Genomic DNA, 17,439 nt, shown 5'->3' with positions numbered 1-17,439 from the left:
TATTAAAATAAGTATTTAAAAAAAAAAGCATTGTTTTTAAAGGTATGCTTTATCCAGCTCCATCATAATTTCAGGATTAATACATTATTAAAATAAATGTACATTTTACAAACTTCAAATTTCATTGTTTTTTTTTTTTTTGCTTTGTTTTCGGTTGAAGTGTAGCCTTAATGTTAGGACGTTGTTTTATTTCAAGAATTCAGCTATTACAAATGTAGCGACATGTAGTTCTTAAATCACAATAATAGGGCTCAAATATTTACAATCCTAATACGATAAAAAAAAATTAACGTTTTCCAATCGTTGTTTGAAATGCTCGAGGTTCATCTGTGTGATGGTATTCGTGCAGTATAAATGAACAGAACAAATAAATATCGGACACCGCTTCTAGCAGCGCTGCCAGGGTTCTGAATTTAGTTACTTGCATCGAGTTTTAGGTTGATTAGAGTAAAACTTTTCAAATAACCAGCTGTTCTGACAGACTGACTCCCTCCCACCACCTACAAACGTCAAGAAAACCAGACAGTCTTTAACTAAAAGTGTGCTTGTATGTGGGTGTGGGGGAGGGGGGCTGCTAATACTAATAACGATGTGAACCCAGTTTAAACCAGGGGGGGGGGGAGGTTTCTTCCAGGCATCTCTTCGGGGAGGCAAAGCCCCCCCCCCCCCCACCGAGAGAAAATTCTACCGCTCCCCCCGAACGAAATGAAATTTTTATAATTTATATAGAAAATATATACTTTTAACAGTGTCCGCCCTCCCCCCCCCCGAAGAAAGTCTACCGCCCCCACCCCCCGAAAATTTCAAGTACTACCCCCCCCCCCCCCCCCCGCCGGAGAAAAAAGTCTGGAAGAAACACTGCGGGGGGGGGGGGGGGAGTTAGGAGCTCTTGTAACTTCTGGGAATCGGCTGGGGGATGGTGGACATTGACTTAAGTATTTATTGTATATATAAATATACATTTTTCTCTGTTTGGGTGGCGGACTTACTCTTCAAACCCCCCCCCCCCCCCCCCCCATGAGGAAATTCCTGAATCTCAGTGTCTTTCCAACAATACTAAAAAATTAGCCCATATTGTAGAGATTGAAATATACTACATAGCCTGGTTATGAATGGGGTGAGGGTGGGAAGACTGATAATTTTTTCCCACCCCACACAGGGACCCGTTTAGGTTAGGTTTGCCTGTCGCCCCTCCTGGGACATAGGCCGCTGACAAGAGCTTTCCAGGCGCCTCTGTCCTGGGCTAGTCTCTCCAACAGTCCCCAGGTGTATCCAATCTTCTTGCTGTCTTCTTCCAGGTCACGTCTCCAGGTCTTTCTTGATCTGCCTCTCCTCCTCCTGCCCTGTAGATTCCAGGTGAGACCTGTTTACTAATAAAATTATAATTAATAATAATCACGGGAAATTCCCGTTGGTGCAAACTAGTGCAGCAGTCGAAAGCTACAATCAGAGAAGAAACAATGTTTGTTTACATATTGAAAACACAGTCTACCTTCAAAGGTAAAAGATTATTTTTTACATTTTTTTAAAGATAAATTTACTAAGTTTTTAAAACAATGTTTTAACTTAATTAAGCTGGAGAATATACTGAACCAAATTCACACAGTCCGCATTCAATTGTGTATTCATGTCAGTGTTGCTGCTTCACTTGATTTTTTATTTTTCTATCCAGGTTTAGTAGAATGGAAACTAGATCTAGATTTAGATCTACACTTTATAACTTGATCTCTAGATATGCATTCGGTGTATATACTTGACATCTACTTTACACCAACCTAGTAGTGTCTGTATTCAACACTAATCTAGTAGTGTCTGTGTTCAACTCTAACCTAGTAGTGTCTGTGTTCAACGCTAACCTAGTAGTGTCTGTGTTGAACTGTTTATATTTATCAAATAGTTCCTAGAGTTAGACATCAATGGTCAGCAATCGAGTTGATATGACCTTTTTCTGTCTTAGCATTCGATCATAATGGTTGTGGACTATGGTCACTTTATTTCTGTGTTGCTAGTTGTACAAACTGTCGTCGCTGGTAAGTTGATTAAGGAATTCAATAAAAAGATTTTTTTTAAAGTCTATGTAACTTTTAACAATATTTTAGTCATTAAAAAATGCACTGTAACAGTTCTCTTATTTTTAGTAGCACATGGGCAACAACTCTTTTTTTACGACTGTGACAGGGTAACATAGCTGGGTCAGGGGTGAACTTTTATGTGACTCTAAGACAGGGGGCACAACTCTTCTTTATGGCTACAACAGTGTTGCTGTGTACAGTGCTTCTTCCAGATTTGTTTTTCTGGGGGGAGGGGGGGTCACTTAACATTTTCGGTGGGGCGGACTAAAATTTCCGGGGGGGGGGGGGGGCGGACACGGTTAAAAGTATATATTTTCTATATAAATTCCGTTCAGGGGGGGGGGCGGTAGACTGTTTCGGCTCTGCCCCACCTCCCCCATCCCCCGAAAAGATGCCTGGAAGAAACTCTGGCTCGGTATAGGAGCGCAAGCTTTGTGTGTCTATAACAAGGGGCTTAACTCTGGTGTGTCTATAACAAGGGGCTTAACTCTGGTGTGTCTATAACAAGGGGCTTAACTCTGGTGTGTCTGTACCAGGGGCATCAACTCTCGTGTGTCTATAAAAGTGGTGTTAAATATTACTTGGAAAACGTGTATTAACTTTTTTTATTGCTTTGTTATTTGTGATGGTTATTATTTTTGTCATTCGTCCATGCTCCACTTTAGCCCCACTACAGTCGAATGCAACAACCACAAGACCTGTACCCACACCTGTCCCCACACCTGCCCCCACACCTGTCCCCACACCTGTCCCCACACCTGCCCCCACACCTGTCCCCACACCTGCCCCCACACCCACCCCCACACCAACATCCACCAAAGAAAAGAACAACTGTGTCGCAGGAATCTTCTTCGTCGACAACCGAGAATGTTTGCACGGCTGCAAGGTGAAGTTCTGGAAACTTGACTGCACCGGAGGTAAAGTAGAGTGTCCATCTGTCTAACATGTATTCATGGAACCAGTTTTAAAGAAGTGAAATCAACACTGACCGATTCGCAGAACTGACCAATTCACCAAACTGATCAATTCGCTGAAATGACTAATTCGCCGAAATGATCAATTCGCTGAAATACCAATTCGCCGAAATGATCAATTCGCTGAAATACCTATTCGCCGAAATGATCAATTCGCTGAAATACCAATTCGCCGAAATGATCAATTCGCTGAAATACCAATTCACCGAAATGACCAACTCGCCGAAATGATCAATTCGCTGAAATACCTATTCGCCGAAATACCAATTCGCCGAAATGATCAATTCGCTTAAATACCTATTCGCCGAAATACCAATTCGCCGAAATGATCAATTCGCCGAAATACCTATTCGCCGAAATACCAACTCGCCGAAATGACCCATTCGTCGAACTCTCAATTGACCGAATCGACCATGGACGTATTCTTTCCTCTGCAGAGTGTGGCTACTGTGCTGGAGACGGCTCGTGTGACCGACGAACTGGACGGTGCCTCAATGGATGTTGGGATGGTTTTGGTGGACCCTGGTGTAACTGTAGGTATCGTCTTGTAGGATGTTGGGATGGTTTTGGTGGACCCCGATGTAACTGTAGGTATCGTATACCATCTTGTAGGATGTTGGGATGGCTTTGGTGGACCCTGGTGTAACTGTAGGTATCGTCTTGTAGGATGTTGGGACGGTTTTGGAGGACCCCGGTGTAACTGTAGGTATCGCATACCATCTTGTAGGATGTTGGGATTGTTGTGGTGGACCCCGGTGTAACTGTAGGTATCGTCTTGTAGGATGCTGGGATGTTTTTGGTGGACCCCGGTGTAACTGTAGGTATCGTCTTGTAGGATATTGGGATGGCTTTGGTGGACCCCGGTGTAACAGCATGTATCGCATACCATCTTACAATTTTAGGCTGTGGGGATATTTCCTAAACGAAATATACTTGCAATATTTACAAAAGAAGTCAAAATGTGTATTTTTGTTAACTTTGAAGTGTCATTTTCATGGTACTTGTATGATCTTCAAGGTATCTGTTTTGATCTTCAGGTTGTTTGTATTGTCTTCCAGGCTCATGTATGATTTTCGAAACATGCTACTTGTGTTCAATGTTAAGCACTTGTTCAACCTTCAGCAGTTGACTGAAGTTGTCTAAAGCAAACCCAAAATGTCTAAAAATTGACATTTAACCCACAGTCTAACACCAGTACTAGCTGACGATATCAAAAGAGAATTAGGACCGGCTATAAAATTATGTTCAACTGTGTAACATAGCTGCAAAAATGTATTATATTTATATAAGACAAATGGTATAATTCAAAAACAAAATTGTTTCATTAAGTGGCTATACATGTAGGCTATAATATATAGCTAATCATTGATTCATTCTGTTCATAGGGTCAATCCACTCCATTTCTAAATCTTATACTAAACTCCATTCCTAACACCGACCCTAACCACTATTTCAAACCCTGACCCTAACCACCATTTCTTACCCTGACCCTAACCACTATTTCAAACCCTGACCCTAACCACCATTTCTGACCCTGACCCTAACCACTATTTCAAACCCTGACCCTAACCACCATTTCTGACCTTGATCTTAATTTCCATTTCTAACCCCGACCCTAACCTCCATTTCTAACCCCGGCCCTAACTTACATATCTAACCCTTACCTAAACCTCCATTTCTAACCCTGACCCTAACATCCATTTCTAACCCTTACATAAACCTCCATTTCTAACCCCGGCCCTAACTTACATATCTAACCCTTACCTAAACCTCCATTTCTAACCCCGACCCTAACTTACATTTCTAACCCTTACCTAACCCTCCATTTCTAACCCTGAACCTAACGTCCATTTCTAACCTTAACCTTAACCTCTATTTCAAACTTTGGCCCTAACCTTCATTTCTAACCCTTGCCTTAACCTCCAGCTCTAACCTTGACCCTAACCTCCATGTTTTAACCTTGACCCCAGACACCATAATGGACATGAACATCCAGGCCCAGCAGGACCCCAACCACTGCTCTGAGAACAGGGTCAACAGGGTCAGCGGCTTGTGTGACGAAGGTTGCGTGGCAGGGTTTACAGGGGAGGACTGCACACAAGGTGAGAGCTATTGGCTGGACGTTGGTTTGTAGTTGAGTAGCCTACATGCTCACTCGCGCATACACACGCATTAACACACGCATTTACACACGCATGTACATACGCATTTACACACGCATGTACATACGCATTTACACACGCACTTACACACGCACTTACACACGCATTTACACACGCATTTACACAAGCATTTACACACGCATTTACACACTCACTTGCACACGCTTTAACACACGCATTTACACACGCATTTACACACGCATTTACACTCTCATTTACACACGCATTTACACACGCATTTACACATACATTTGCACACACCCAAGCACACAGTGTTGCAAATCATATTTGGCTGGCAGTTGTTTTGTAGTTAAGTACACACACATGCTCACTAGCACAGACACACAAACTTACACACCCAAACACACACTGTTGCAAATGACACTCTGATGTGTTGATATGTTCTGTTTGTGAATTATTCTCCAATGTGTTACTAAGTTTGTATCCCTCTCCAATGCAGTGGTTCTTAACCTTTTTGAACCCTACAACATTCATACGAGCATTCACCGAAACTATCTTGTGTGTGTTTTGACCTCCGCCGAACCCCTAAACTGACTTACCGATCCCACATATGCGTAGCTTTGGGAGGGCGGGTGGGGCGGCCGCCCCGGGCGCCGAACCTAAGTAGGCGCCAAAGGGGGGTAGAATTTTTTTTCAAAAACAAAAAAAGCTCATTCATTCTGCATCACTGAATTATAAACATTTCTAAGTTTAAAAATAGATTGCTACTTGGCTAAACATACTGCTCTCTTTATCTATTTTCTACATCGATTGTGAGACGGCAAAATAAAAACTATTACTGGAAAGAGACTGGTAAAATGCGCAAACAGCCTTTCCAAATAGAATAGGGCTGGTAAGTAGGTCACCAACCAGTTCTATGGCTCATGCAAGTTTTATTGAGCCGTAGAACTGGTTGGTGACCTACTTACCAGCCCTATTAGGGGGGCGCTTTTCCGCCAACTTGAATAACTAAATATAAGGAGAGAGCGCAAAACGGATAGAGCCGAAACGGATTGTTACGTCTCTGCGAGCCCCTGTGGTTCGACCGAACCTAGGTTGAGAACCGCTGCTCCAATGTGTTACTCAGTTTATATTCTCTGTACTGTGGTACCGAGTTTGCTTGTTGCGCTGCTGTTTTTTACTCTGTGATGTGGTACTGGGTAGTGGGCAGTGTTTCTTTCAGACTTTTTTTTGGGGGAGTTACTTGAAATTTTCGGGGGGGGGGGGGGGCGGTGGGCTATCTTCGGGGGGGGGGGGCTCTGCCGGAAACTGTTAAATGTATATATTTTCTATATAAATTCCATTTCGTTTGGGGGGGGGGGGCGGTAGACTTTCTTCAGGGGGGGGGGGGGGGGGGCTCTGCACCGCTGAAGAGATGCCTGGAAGAAACTCTGGTAATGGGTGAAAATTAATCTCTTTCTTCTCGAAATTGTGTCAAGCCTGCGTGAACTGTGGGGGCGACAGGTCATGTGATCAGGTCTCAGGTATCTGCAGTCATTCATGCGTGGCCGGGTTCATGGGGGAGCTGTGCCTTGACGGTGAGTTGTGTGTGTCTTTTTCCTTGTGTGACATCACGTCTGTCATCACTTCTGTCATTGTGTCTGTCTTAATGTCTGTCATCTTGTCTGTCATGTTGTCTGTCATTGTATAAGTCATCATGTGTGTCATCTTAGATGATGCGAACCAAGTGAACAGCAAACAATGCTTGTATAATAGTGCTGAACTTTAGTACTTTATAAATTCAAATGCGTTTTTTTTTTGAGAAATCGGAAATAGCGTAAGTACTACTTCCGTCCACCGGAAATTGCTCGAAATTGGACAGAAAACAGAAAATTAGATCTTTTACTTAAAGTGAAATTTCGTCTATCTATCAGAAAGGAAACTCAAGTTATAGGCTATTGAAAAATCGAAAGTAGAATAAATTATATTTCCGGTTACCGGAAATTGCTGAAAAGATGATACAGAACTACAAAATTGATGTTATACTTACATATGAAATTTCATTAACCTAGCTGTAACGATATTCAAGTTATCGTGTTCACACACACACTTACAAACACACACACACACACAGACATACAGACAAGATTGCAAAATTAAATTTTTCCGACTCAAGGTTGTCTAAAACATTGAGATTTGTGAAAATTTTAAGAGTGCACGATGATTAGACTGTTTCCTGTTTTAGACAACGCTGAATTCAATGTTTCCAATAAAGTGAACAATGAGTTCAATGTTTCCAATAAAGTGAACGATGAGTTCAATGTTTCCAATAAAGTGAACGATGAGTTCAATGTTTCCAATAAAGTGATGGATGAGTTCAATGTTTCCAATAAAGTAAACAATGAGTTCAATGTTTCCAATAAAGTGAACGATGAGTATAGAATGTTTACCATTTCAGAGTGTGGCCATTGTACCGGAGGCTCGTGCGACAGATACACAGGGGCGTGTCCCAGCGGCTGTGAAGCCAATTATCAGGGGCTGACTTGCAAGAGTCGAGCCAGATGTAGGTCGTTGAATACAAGTCATTTCACCTCTCACAGTCATTTCACCTCTCACGGGCCAATATTGACCTGATCATAGCTCATTAAACATACGTAGGTCGTTGAATACGAGTCATTTCACCTCTCACAGTCATTTCACCTCTCACGGGCCAATATTGACCTGATCATAGCTCATTAAACATACAGATGTAGGTCGTTGAATACGAGTCATTTCACCTCTCACAGTTATTTCACCTCTCACAGTCATTTCACCTCTCACAGTCATTTCACCTCTCACAGTCATTTCACCTCTCACGGGCCAATCAATACCTGCTCATAGCTCATTAAACATACAGATGTAGGTCGTTGAATACAAGTCATTTCACCTCTCACGGGCCAATCAATACCTGCTCATAGCTCATTAAACATACAGATGTAGGTCGTTGAATACGAGTCATTTCACCTCTCACAAACCAATCAATACCCGATCATAGCTCATTAAACATAGGGTCTCTTGCTTATTCGAGTTCGAATCCGGGTTCAAGTCAGTAGACCGTCCCTGAGTTCACAAAATCCGGGTTCAAGTCAGTAGACCGTCCCTGAGTTCACAAAATCCGGGTTCAAGTCAGTAGACCGTCCCTGAGCTCACAAAACTCTGATGGGTACCTAACTGACGTTAGGGAAAGTAAAGGCGGCTGGGCATAGTGCTGACCACACGATCTCTTCATATGCCGAGGTCACAGAAACAAGTGAACTCTACTTCACTTGCCCTATAGACCTTAAGGTTTGAACAGGGAACTTTTCTCTTGCTTATTGAAGTAACATAGGTCAAAACTCATAAACATACAAACAAGGTGCGTTAAACACGTCTGTAATGAGCATGCTAAAACATATGGTTTATCGCTGATGGAGCTAACAGCTGTTTTTCCCACCTTAAGCTTGTGGTAACTTTGTTTTTCCACCTTAAGCTTGTGCTGTGTTTTTCCCACCTTAAGCTTGTGGTTACTGTTTTTTTCACCTTAAGCTTGTGCTAACTGTGCCGGGACATGCGACCAGCAGACGTTACGGTGTGCACAAGGTTGTCAGGCTGGTCTATGGGGGGATGATTGCGTAAAAGGTAGGAGGGCGTGTCTGGCTAGATAGGCGTGTATGTGTAGGAGAGCGTGTCTGGTTAGGTGGGTGTGTCTTACTAGGTGGGTGTGTCTGGCAAGGTGGGTGTGTCTTTCTAGGTGGGTGTGTCTGGCTAGGTGGGTGTGTCTTACTAGGTGGCTGTGTCTGGCTAGCTGGGTGTGTCTTACTAGGTGGGTGTGTCTTTCTAGGTGGGTGTGTCTGGCTAGGTGGGTGTGTCTTTCTAGGTGGGTGTGTCTGGCTAGGTGGGTGTGTCTTACTAGGTGGCTGTGTCTGGCTAGCTGGGTGTGTCTTACTAGGTGGGTGTGTCTGGCAAGGTGGGTGTGTCTTACTAGGTGGGTGTGTCTGGCTAGGTGGGTGTGTCTTTCTAGGTGGGTGTGTCTGGCTAGGTGGGTGTGTCTTACTAGGTGGGTGTGTCTTACTAGGTGGGTGTGTCTGGCAAGGTGGGTGTGTCTTTCTAGGTGGGTGTGTCTGGCTAGGTGGGTGTGTCTTACTAGGTGGGTGTGTCTGGCTAGGTGGGTGTGTCTTACTAGGTGGCTGTGTCTGGCTAGCTGGGTGTGTCTTACTAGGTGGGTGTGTCTTTCTAGGTGGGTGTGTCTGGCTAGGTGGGTGTGTCTTTCTAGGTGGGTGTGTCTGGCTAGGTGGGTGTGTCTTACTAGGTGGCTGTGTCTGGCTAGGTGGGTGTGTCTTACTAGGTGGGTGTGTCTGGCTAGGCCTACACTAACATGTTTACTGTACATTAACTTTCAGAATGCACACACTGTGCTGGGAACACATGCGGCGAGCGCGGGGTTTGCACAAATGGGTGTACTCCTGGCTACCATTCAGGGGATTGTTCTCTACGTAAGTATAGAGGCTAGTGGGCTACAGGCTAGTGGGCTACAGGCTAGTGGGCTACAGGCTAGTGGGCTACAGGCTAGTGGGCTACAGGCTAGTGGGCTACAGCTAGTGGGCTACAGGCTAGTGGGCTACAGCTAGTGGGCTACAGGCTAGTGGGCTACAGGCTAGTGGGCTACAGCTAGTGGGCTACAGGCTAGTGGGCTACAGCTAGTGGGCTACAGGCTAGTGGGCTACAGCTAGTGGGCTACAGGCTAGTGGACTACAGGCTAATGGACGACAGGCTAGTGGGCTACAGGCTAATGGGCGACAGGCTAGTGGGTTACAGGCTAGGTGCTACAGTCTAATGATAATTTTAGGGGAAATTATCTGCTTTTCCTAAACATAAACCCCGAAAACACTTTGTTTGGCAAAGAAATCAAGTGACAAAGCATTGTATATCCCAACTCAACAATGATGACCATTATTTTTAAAATCACAATATAAAACAACACAGAAACAAGTATCTCTATTTAACTACCTATCTCTACCAAACAACGAAAACCAATTTTTATCTCAACTAAACCACAAAAACCACTTTTTATCTCAACTAAACCACAAAAACCACTTTTTATCTCAACTAAACCATGAAAACCACTTTTTTTCTTAATTAAAGCATGAAGCATGTAAACCACTTTTTATCTCAACTAAACCACAAAAACCACTTTTAATCTCAACTAAACCACAAAAACCACTTTTTATCTTAACTAAACCATGAAAACCACATTCCATTTCTAGGCTGTGGACACTGTACCGGCAACGGCGCATGCGCTAAAGAGGGCGGGGCTTGCGCTGGCGGATGTCAGTCAGGATACCACGGAGCTGCCTGTGATCAAGGTAATATACCTCGTTCTACGAACGTCTCGACACACGAACGTTCCAGGTTACAAACTATGAAAGGCAATTCCTTTGTTTAGTACATGTTGTTTAATAGTTGAAACCGTTTGGTTGGACGCTGATTTGTCTTGCAATATCGTCAGCTGTCAGTGGTAGAAGGCAAAGCTTGTCAATGGCCTACACGTTTAAAAAGTTATCTAATGCAATACTACTTCTGTTAACAGCCGAAATGGGAACAGTGTATCTTCCAGACCTTTTTTTCTCCGGGGGGGGGGGGGGCACTTGAAAATTTCGGGGGGGGGGGGGGGGCGGACTAAAATTTCCAGGGGGGGGGGTGGACACTGTTAAAAGTATGTATTTTTTATTTAAATTCTATTTCGTTCGGGGGGGGGGGGGGGTGGTGGACTTTTAAATGCCAGGAAGAAAGTCTGAATGGGAACATAAACAGATGTCGTTTTCATTGTATGTAGACACACGTGGATAGATGTAAGTATGTGTGATGTATGAGGTGTTATGTATGAGGTGTGATATATCAGATGTGACGTATGGGGTGTTATGTGTGAGGTGTGATATATCAGATGTGACGTATGGGGTGTTATGTATGAGGTGTGATATATCAGATGTGACGTATGGGGTGTTATGTATGAGGTGTGATATATCAGGATGTGACGTATGGGGTGTTATGTATGAGGTGTGATATATCAGGATGTGACGTATGGGGTGTTGTGTATGAGGTGTGATATATCAGATGTGACGTATGGGGTGTTATGTATGAGGTGTGATATATCAGGATGTGACGTATGGGGTGTTATGTATGAGGTGTGATATATCAGGATGTGATGTATGGGGTGTTATGTATGAGGTGTGATATATCAGATGTGATGTATGGGGTGTTATGTATGAGGTGTGATATATCAGGATGTGATGTATGGGGTGTTATGTATGAGGTGTGATATATCAGGATGTGATGTATGGGGTGTTATGTATGAGGTGTGATATATCAGATGTGACGTATGAGGTGTTATGTAGGAGGTGTGATATATCAGGATGTGATGTATGGGGTGTTATGAATGAGACGTGATACATCAGATGTGACGTATGGGGTGTTATGTATGAGGTGTGATACATCAGATGTGACGTATGGGGTGTTATGTATGAGATGTGATACATCAGATGTGACGTATGAGGTGTTATGTATGAGGTGTTATGTATGAGGTGTGATATATCAGATGTGACGTATGGGGTGTTATGTATAGGGCATTATGTATGGGTTGTGATTTATGATGAAAGAGCTGTGGCGTGTTATATGTAATATGTAATGTATGGGGTGGGCTGTATAACAATTGATGTGTCATAAATGAGTTTTGATATATTATTATGATAAATGAGGTTTGATGTGTGATGCATGAAGTCTGATACACATGATGTGATGTATGATGTATGAGGTGATGTGTAAGTTGTGATATGTGATGTGCAAATTGTGATGTGTTATGTGCAAATTGTGATGTGTGATGTGCAAATTGTGATGTGTGATGTGCAATTTGTGAAGTGTGATGTGCAAATTGTGATGTGTGATGTGCAAACTGTGAAGTGTGATGTGCAAATTGTAATGTGTGATGTGCAAATTGTGATGTGTTATGTGCAAATTGTGATGTGTGATGTGCAAAGTGTGATGTTTGATGTGCAAATTGTGATGCGTGGTGTGCAAATTGTGATGTATTATGTGCAAATTGTGATGCGTGGTGTGCAAATTGTGATGTGTGATGTGTTGATGCTTTCAGCCTGCACCAACTGTGCTGGAGACCGAACCTGTGATCAAACAACAGGTGCTTGTACGAGGGGATGCAGGCCTGGCTTCAGTGATGCCAACTGTGCTCGAGGTAAACATACATCTATACTACTCACACACCCATATATATATATATATATATATATATATATATATATATATATATATATATATATATATATATATATATATATATATATATATATATATATATATATATATACATATATATATATACATATATATATATATATATATATATATATATATATATATATATATATATATATATATATATATATATGAACTAATTAGCTATTAAACCACACTAATTGGCATGGGTCAATGTCTTAAAATTATTTGTATGTGTCACAGCCTGCTATAACTGTGCAGGAAATGGCACTTGCCACAGGACTACCTATCGCTGTGATGAAGGCTGCGTTGAAGGTTTTGAAGGGGATATTTGTACGAGTAAGTTGGTGATAGGGGTCTATGTATGAGTAAGTTGGTGATAGGGGTCTATGTATGAGTAAGTTGGTGATAGGGGTCTATGTATGAGTAAGTTGGTGATAGGGGTATATGTATGAGTAATTTGTTGATGGGGGTCTTTGTATAAATAAGTTGTTGATGGGGGTCTATGTGTGAGTATTTGATGATGGAGGTCTATGAATAAGTTGTTTTTGGGGGTCTATGTATAAGCTGTTGATGGGGGTCTATGTATGAGTAATTTGTTGATGGGGGTCTATGTATAAGTAAGTTGTTGATTGGGATCTATGTGTAAGTAAGTTGTTGATGGGGTTTAGTTTTTGTAATCTTTGACTACCCCTTCCCACCTGTAATTTTCAAATCCCCCCATTCCCGAAACGAAACCTTAATGAGTTTATTAAAAAAGATACATGTCAAAGTGGGTCTTTTAAAAGAGGGCGAGGACTAAGAAAGTATTGTAGTTGATTGTTTCTTGATAATTCATTGACTGGGGTATGTCGCAGTACGTTATCGACTGGGTCGTGGGTCAAATAATACCAACACAACTTTGTTAACTCTGTAAGTAAGGAAATATTTTATTACTTTCCCTTTCCAAGCCAAATCTACTAAGTGGTTCAAGAGAATCTTGTATGGGTTACTGGCCTTGTTGTTGCTACTGCTGCTCCTGGGGTTGATTTATTACTACTGCTGTAGCAAGGTTGTGTACATTAACAGGAGACCAGAGGACTCAGGTCAGATGTGGCACTAGCTGTTTGTTTGTTGGTTTGTCTGTTCTGTGGCTCCGTTTGTAATTAATTTTGTGTGGTTTTAATAGGGTTTATTATTCTATGCTATTATTGATCTGTCTTTTTTTGTTGGTATTTTGGTATGTGTCCTTCATACTGGTATATGTGCGGTATGTGTGTACTTGTGGCGTGCTTGTTGTTGTTGTATGTTGGTCAATGCTGAGGAGTGGTCTCGAGTGGTCTGTGTTTAATGGTCTATATAGTATGTCGTCTATCGTGTATGGTAGAATGAAGTATGTTCAGTGATCTATAGCTTGTGGGTTGTAGTGTTATGTGATCCATCGTCTACGGTGTTGTGTGGCCCATTGTCTGTTCTGTGGTCCATTGTCTATGATGGTCTGTGGTCCATTGTCTATGATGGTCTGTGGCATTGTCTATGGTGATTTGTGAAATGAGGTCTATGATGGTCTGTGGTCCATTGTCTATGGTGGTCTGTGGTCCATTGTCTATGGTGATTTGTGAAATGAGGTCTATGATGGTCTGTGGTCCATTGTCTATGATGGTCTGTGGCATTGTCTATGGTGATTTGTGATATGAGGTCTATGGTGGTTTGTCTATGGTGGTCTGTGGTCCATTGTCTATGGTGGTCTGTGGTCCATTGTCTATGGTGGTCTGTGATATGAGGTCTATGGTGGTTTGTCTATGGTGGTCTGTGGTCCATTGTCTATGGTGGTCTGTGGTCCATTGTCTATGGTGGTCTGTGATCCATTGTCTATGGTGGTCTGTGGTCCATTGTCTATGATGGTCTGTGGTCCATTGTCTATGATGGTCTGTGGTCCATTGTCTATGATGGTCTGTGGTCCATTGTCTATGGTGGTCTGTGGTCCATTGTCTATGATGGTCTGTGGTCCATTGTCTATGATGGTCTGTGGTCCATTGTCTATGATGGTCTGTGGTCCATTGTCTATGGTGGTCTGTGGTCCATTGTCTATGATGGTCTGTGGTCCATTGTCTATGGTGGTCTGTGGTCCATTGTCTATGATGGTCTGTGGTCCATTGTCTATGATGGTCTGTGGTCCATTGTCTATGGTGGTCTGTGGTCCATTGTCTATGATGGTCTGTGGTCCATTGTCTATGATGGTCTGTGGTCCATTGTCTATGGTGATTTGTGATATGAGGTCTATGGTGGTCTGTGATATGAGGTCTATTGTGGTTTGTCTATGGTGGTCTGTGGTCCATTGTCTATGGTGGTCTGTACACGATGTTGGTCTAATGTCTATGTTGGAACATGCATAGTCTCTGCCGTTAATTACCTAGAGATGTCCTTAACCCCTAATTCCAAACATCTTTACTTAATTATTACTACGTAATCGGGTAACTCCGTAGTGTGGTATACGTTTCGCGGTTAGATAAAATATCACAGAGTATGAAGAGATTGTGTCTTAGTTTTAGCATGTAAATACATTTAAGCTCAACGGCTGATAGAGTAAATAATGCTTTTATATAATAGCTATTGTATGAATGCTTTCTATTTTTCTTCTTTCCCGAACCGCTCGATTCTATGAATTATTGTTTACATATTATCTTAACTTACATATTACTGTACCGTACGAGTCTATAAATAGGTGTTAGCACACCTTATCACAGGTATCACCAATTAAACATGCACCTTATCAAACTTTGCAGACAAGAATCGCGACAAGGATTCAAACAGTTCGGAGGAGCCCCCTGGGTGCATGGGCGCGCCCCCCAAGAAGCCGGACCTGGAAAAAATGACGCCGAAAGAGAAAGAGAAGTACCTAGAGGAGAGACAGAAATGGAAAGAGAAGCAGGACAAGCTGAAGGCGAAGAGGAAAGAGGAGATGGACAAGATGAGAAAAAAGGAGGCAGAGAAGAGGAAGAAGGAGAAAGAGAAGAGGGATAAGCAGAACGAAAAGAACAAAAAGAAAGAGGAGGACAGGAAGAAAAAAGAGGACGAAAAGAAGAAAAAAGATGGCGGTGCAGGCAAAGATGACAAATCAAAAGATAAGGACGGGAAAGGAAAGCCCGATGCAGACAAGAATAAAGATAAGGATAAAGACGGTGCTGATAAAAATAAGGATAAGGGCGGTAAGGATAAAGACGGTAAGGATAAAGACAAAAAGGATAAAGACAAAAAGGATAAAGACAATAAGGATAAAGACAAAAAGGATAAAGACAAAAAGGATAAAGACAATAAGGATAAAGACAATAAGGATAAAGACAAAAAGGATAAAGACAAAAAGGATAAAGACAATAAGGATAAAGGCGGTGCTGATAAAAATAAGGATAAGGGGGATAAGGATAAAGGCGGTGAGGGTAAGGATAATGACGGGGATGATAAGGATAAGGACGGCGCTGGCAACGATAAAGATGATAAGGATAAAGATGGCGGCGGTGGGGGTAAGGGTAAAAAAGGTGCTGGAAAAGATGGGAAGGGGAAGGGTAAGGGTGGGAAGGGTAAGGGTGGGGACGACAAATCAAGTAAAAACCCACCGAAGGTATCTTCATCAGTCGACAAAAACAAAGCAGGCGGCAAGTCTCGGAAGTCAGGGGCCAGCTCGACCGATCCCAGCAAATCGCCGAAACCAGACAACAAAAACTCCGGGAAATCCCAGCAGCAAAAACCTAAACAGGATCAGAAAAACAAATCCAACGACGACGAAGATTTTGATATATCGTTTCCAAAAGTGCGACCGATTGCCTTGGGGGGTAAGAAAGACGACGCACCCTATGACCCTAACTCGGGTGGAGGGAGTTTGTACCAAGGAAAGAGGGTACGAATACGAAAGATGAGCGATCATTTTTTCGTGCAGAAGGAATGGGAGATGCCAGAAGAAGAGCACGGCACGTACCAGGCGAAGGAGGGCGAAACTTTACATGAGATGGAAAAATAGAACAACGCTATCTTAAATAACTGGTGGGGGTGGGGGGTGGGGGGGGGGAATTGCATACTTTATGTGACCATGAGAAAGAAAGGTAATACAACGGTATCTTAAATTAGCTGGGGAAAAATTATATTCTTTATGTAAGCGTTGGATGTTGGATTTATTCAGCGAACAAGACAATTTAGCTACTATTATACGCAACTTAAATCGAAAGGATATCTTGGAAACCGGTATATTGTTTCGATAAATTATTTATCATGTACACAACGCTATACTGTATGAGCTTAGAAATATTTGCAACTAAAATGTAAATGGTTATGACATATATATTTATTTAGTAATTTTAATAATATACTTTTTTTTCGATTTTGTGTAAAGTATTAATTTTATGGACATTTACCGTATGTGTGAAATTGTTAAATAAATTGAAAGCAATATCTTAAGTTGTTTTTTTTTTTGTTTTTTTTTTTTTTTGTTCTGCATATTTCTTATCACTTTTAAAAATATTAACACTCTCTTCTCTAAAGTTTACCTTTGCCAGATTTTATGTAACAAATATTCAAGCTTTTGATTTTACCTTTTTATTCCAGAAAATGGGCGGGTAGGGTTTCGCAACATGAGTTGTAGTTCAAGACATTAGCAAACCTGCCGTTCAGTGGCGTAGCGAGGTCGGGTGTCACCCGCTGCGGCACCTTAATGGTGTCAATGGCGACTCTTCCCGGGGACAAACTTTCAATTTTCGATTTGCACCCCCCCCCCCCCCTCAAACTTTCGATTTGCACCCCCCCCTCAAATTTTTCTCTATATATTTTACTATTTTTTGCCTTGGTGTCACCCCCCCTAAATGGTGTCACCCGGTGCGGTCCGCACCCCCGCCCCCCCCCCCCCCCCCCCTCGCTACGCCTCTGGTTCCGTTAAGTCATTTCTAAAGTCGTGTAGAGATCAGTTCTACCATAGTTTAATCATTGGGAGGTGGAGACATTCTCCGGTTCGGGGGTGGGGGG

General features: G+C 42.4%; 1 protein-coding gene across 1 annotated transcript; it reads left to right on the top strand.

Annotated features, from left to right (window-relative positions):
- The first annotated feature begins 3,852 nt into the window (after window positions 1-3,852).
- Window positions 3,853-16,444, top strand: LOC131939887 (uncharacterized). The gene is made up of 11 exons (XM_059298417.1): window positions 3,853-3,863; window positions 5,017-5,148; window positions 6,648-6,746; window positions 7,607-7,711; window positions 8,713-8,805; window positions 9,567-9,659; window positions 10,431-10,529; window positions 12,311-12,409; window positions 12,694-12,789; window positions 13,401-13,535; window positions 15,216-16,444. The coding sequence occupies exons 2-11, from the start codon at window positions 5,025-5,027 to the stop codon at window positions 16,442-16,444; spliced, it is 2,172 nt and encodes a 723-aa protein (XP_059154400.1). The 5' UTR covers window positions 3,853-3,863; window positions 5,017-5,024.
- Window positions 16,445-17,439: the final 995 nt, after the last annotated feature.

This window comes from Physella acuta, unplaced genomic scaffold (assembly GCF_028476545.2).
Source record: "Physella acuta isolate Inbredline_101_S28 unplaced genomic scaffold, ASM2847654v3 ptg000299l, whole genome shotgun sequence".
Taxonomy (NCBI): domain Eukaryota; kingdom Metazoa; phylum Mollusca; class Gastropoda; family Physidae; genus Physella; species Physella acuta.
This window is presented reverse-complemented; position numbering and strand designations above follow the sequence as displayed.

Bases quoted from the DNA above. Each gene is read 5' to 3' on its own strand.
- LOC131939887 (XM_059298417.1), top strand. From the start codon at position 5,025: ATGGACATGAACATCCAGGCCCAGCAGGACCCCAACCACTGCTCTGAG. The intron at 5,149-6,647 runs GTGAGAGCTATT...AATTGTGTCAAG, and splicing joins AGGGGAGGACTGCACACAAG to CCTGCGTGAACTGTGGGGGC. The intron at 7,712-8,712 runs GTAGGTCGTTGA...TTTCACCTTAAG, and splicing joins TTGCAAGAGTCGAGCCAGAT to CTTGTGCTAACTGTGCCGGG.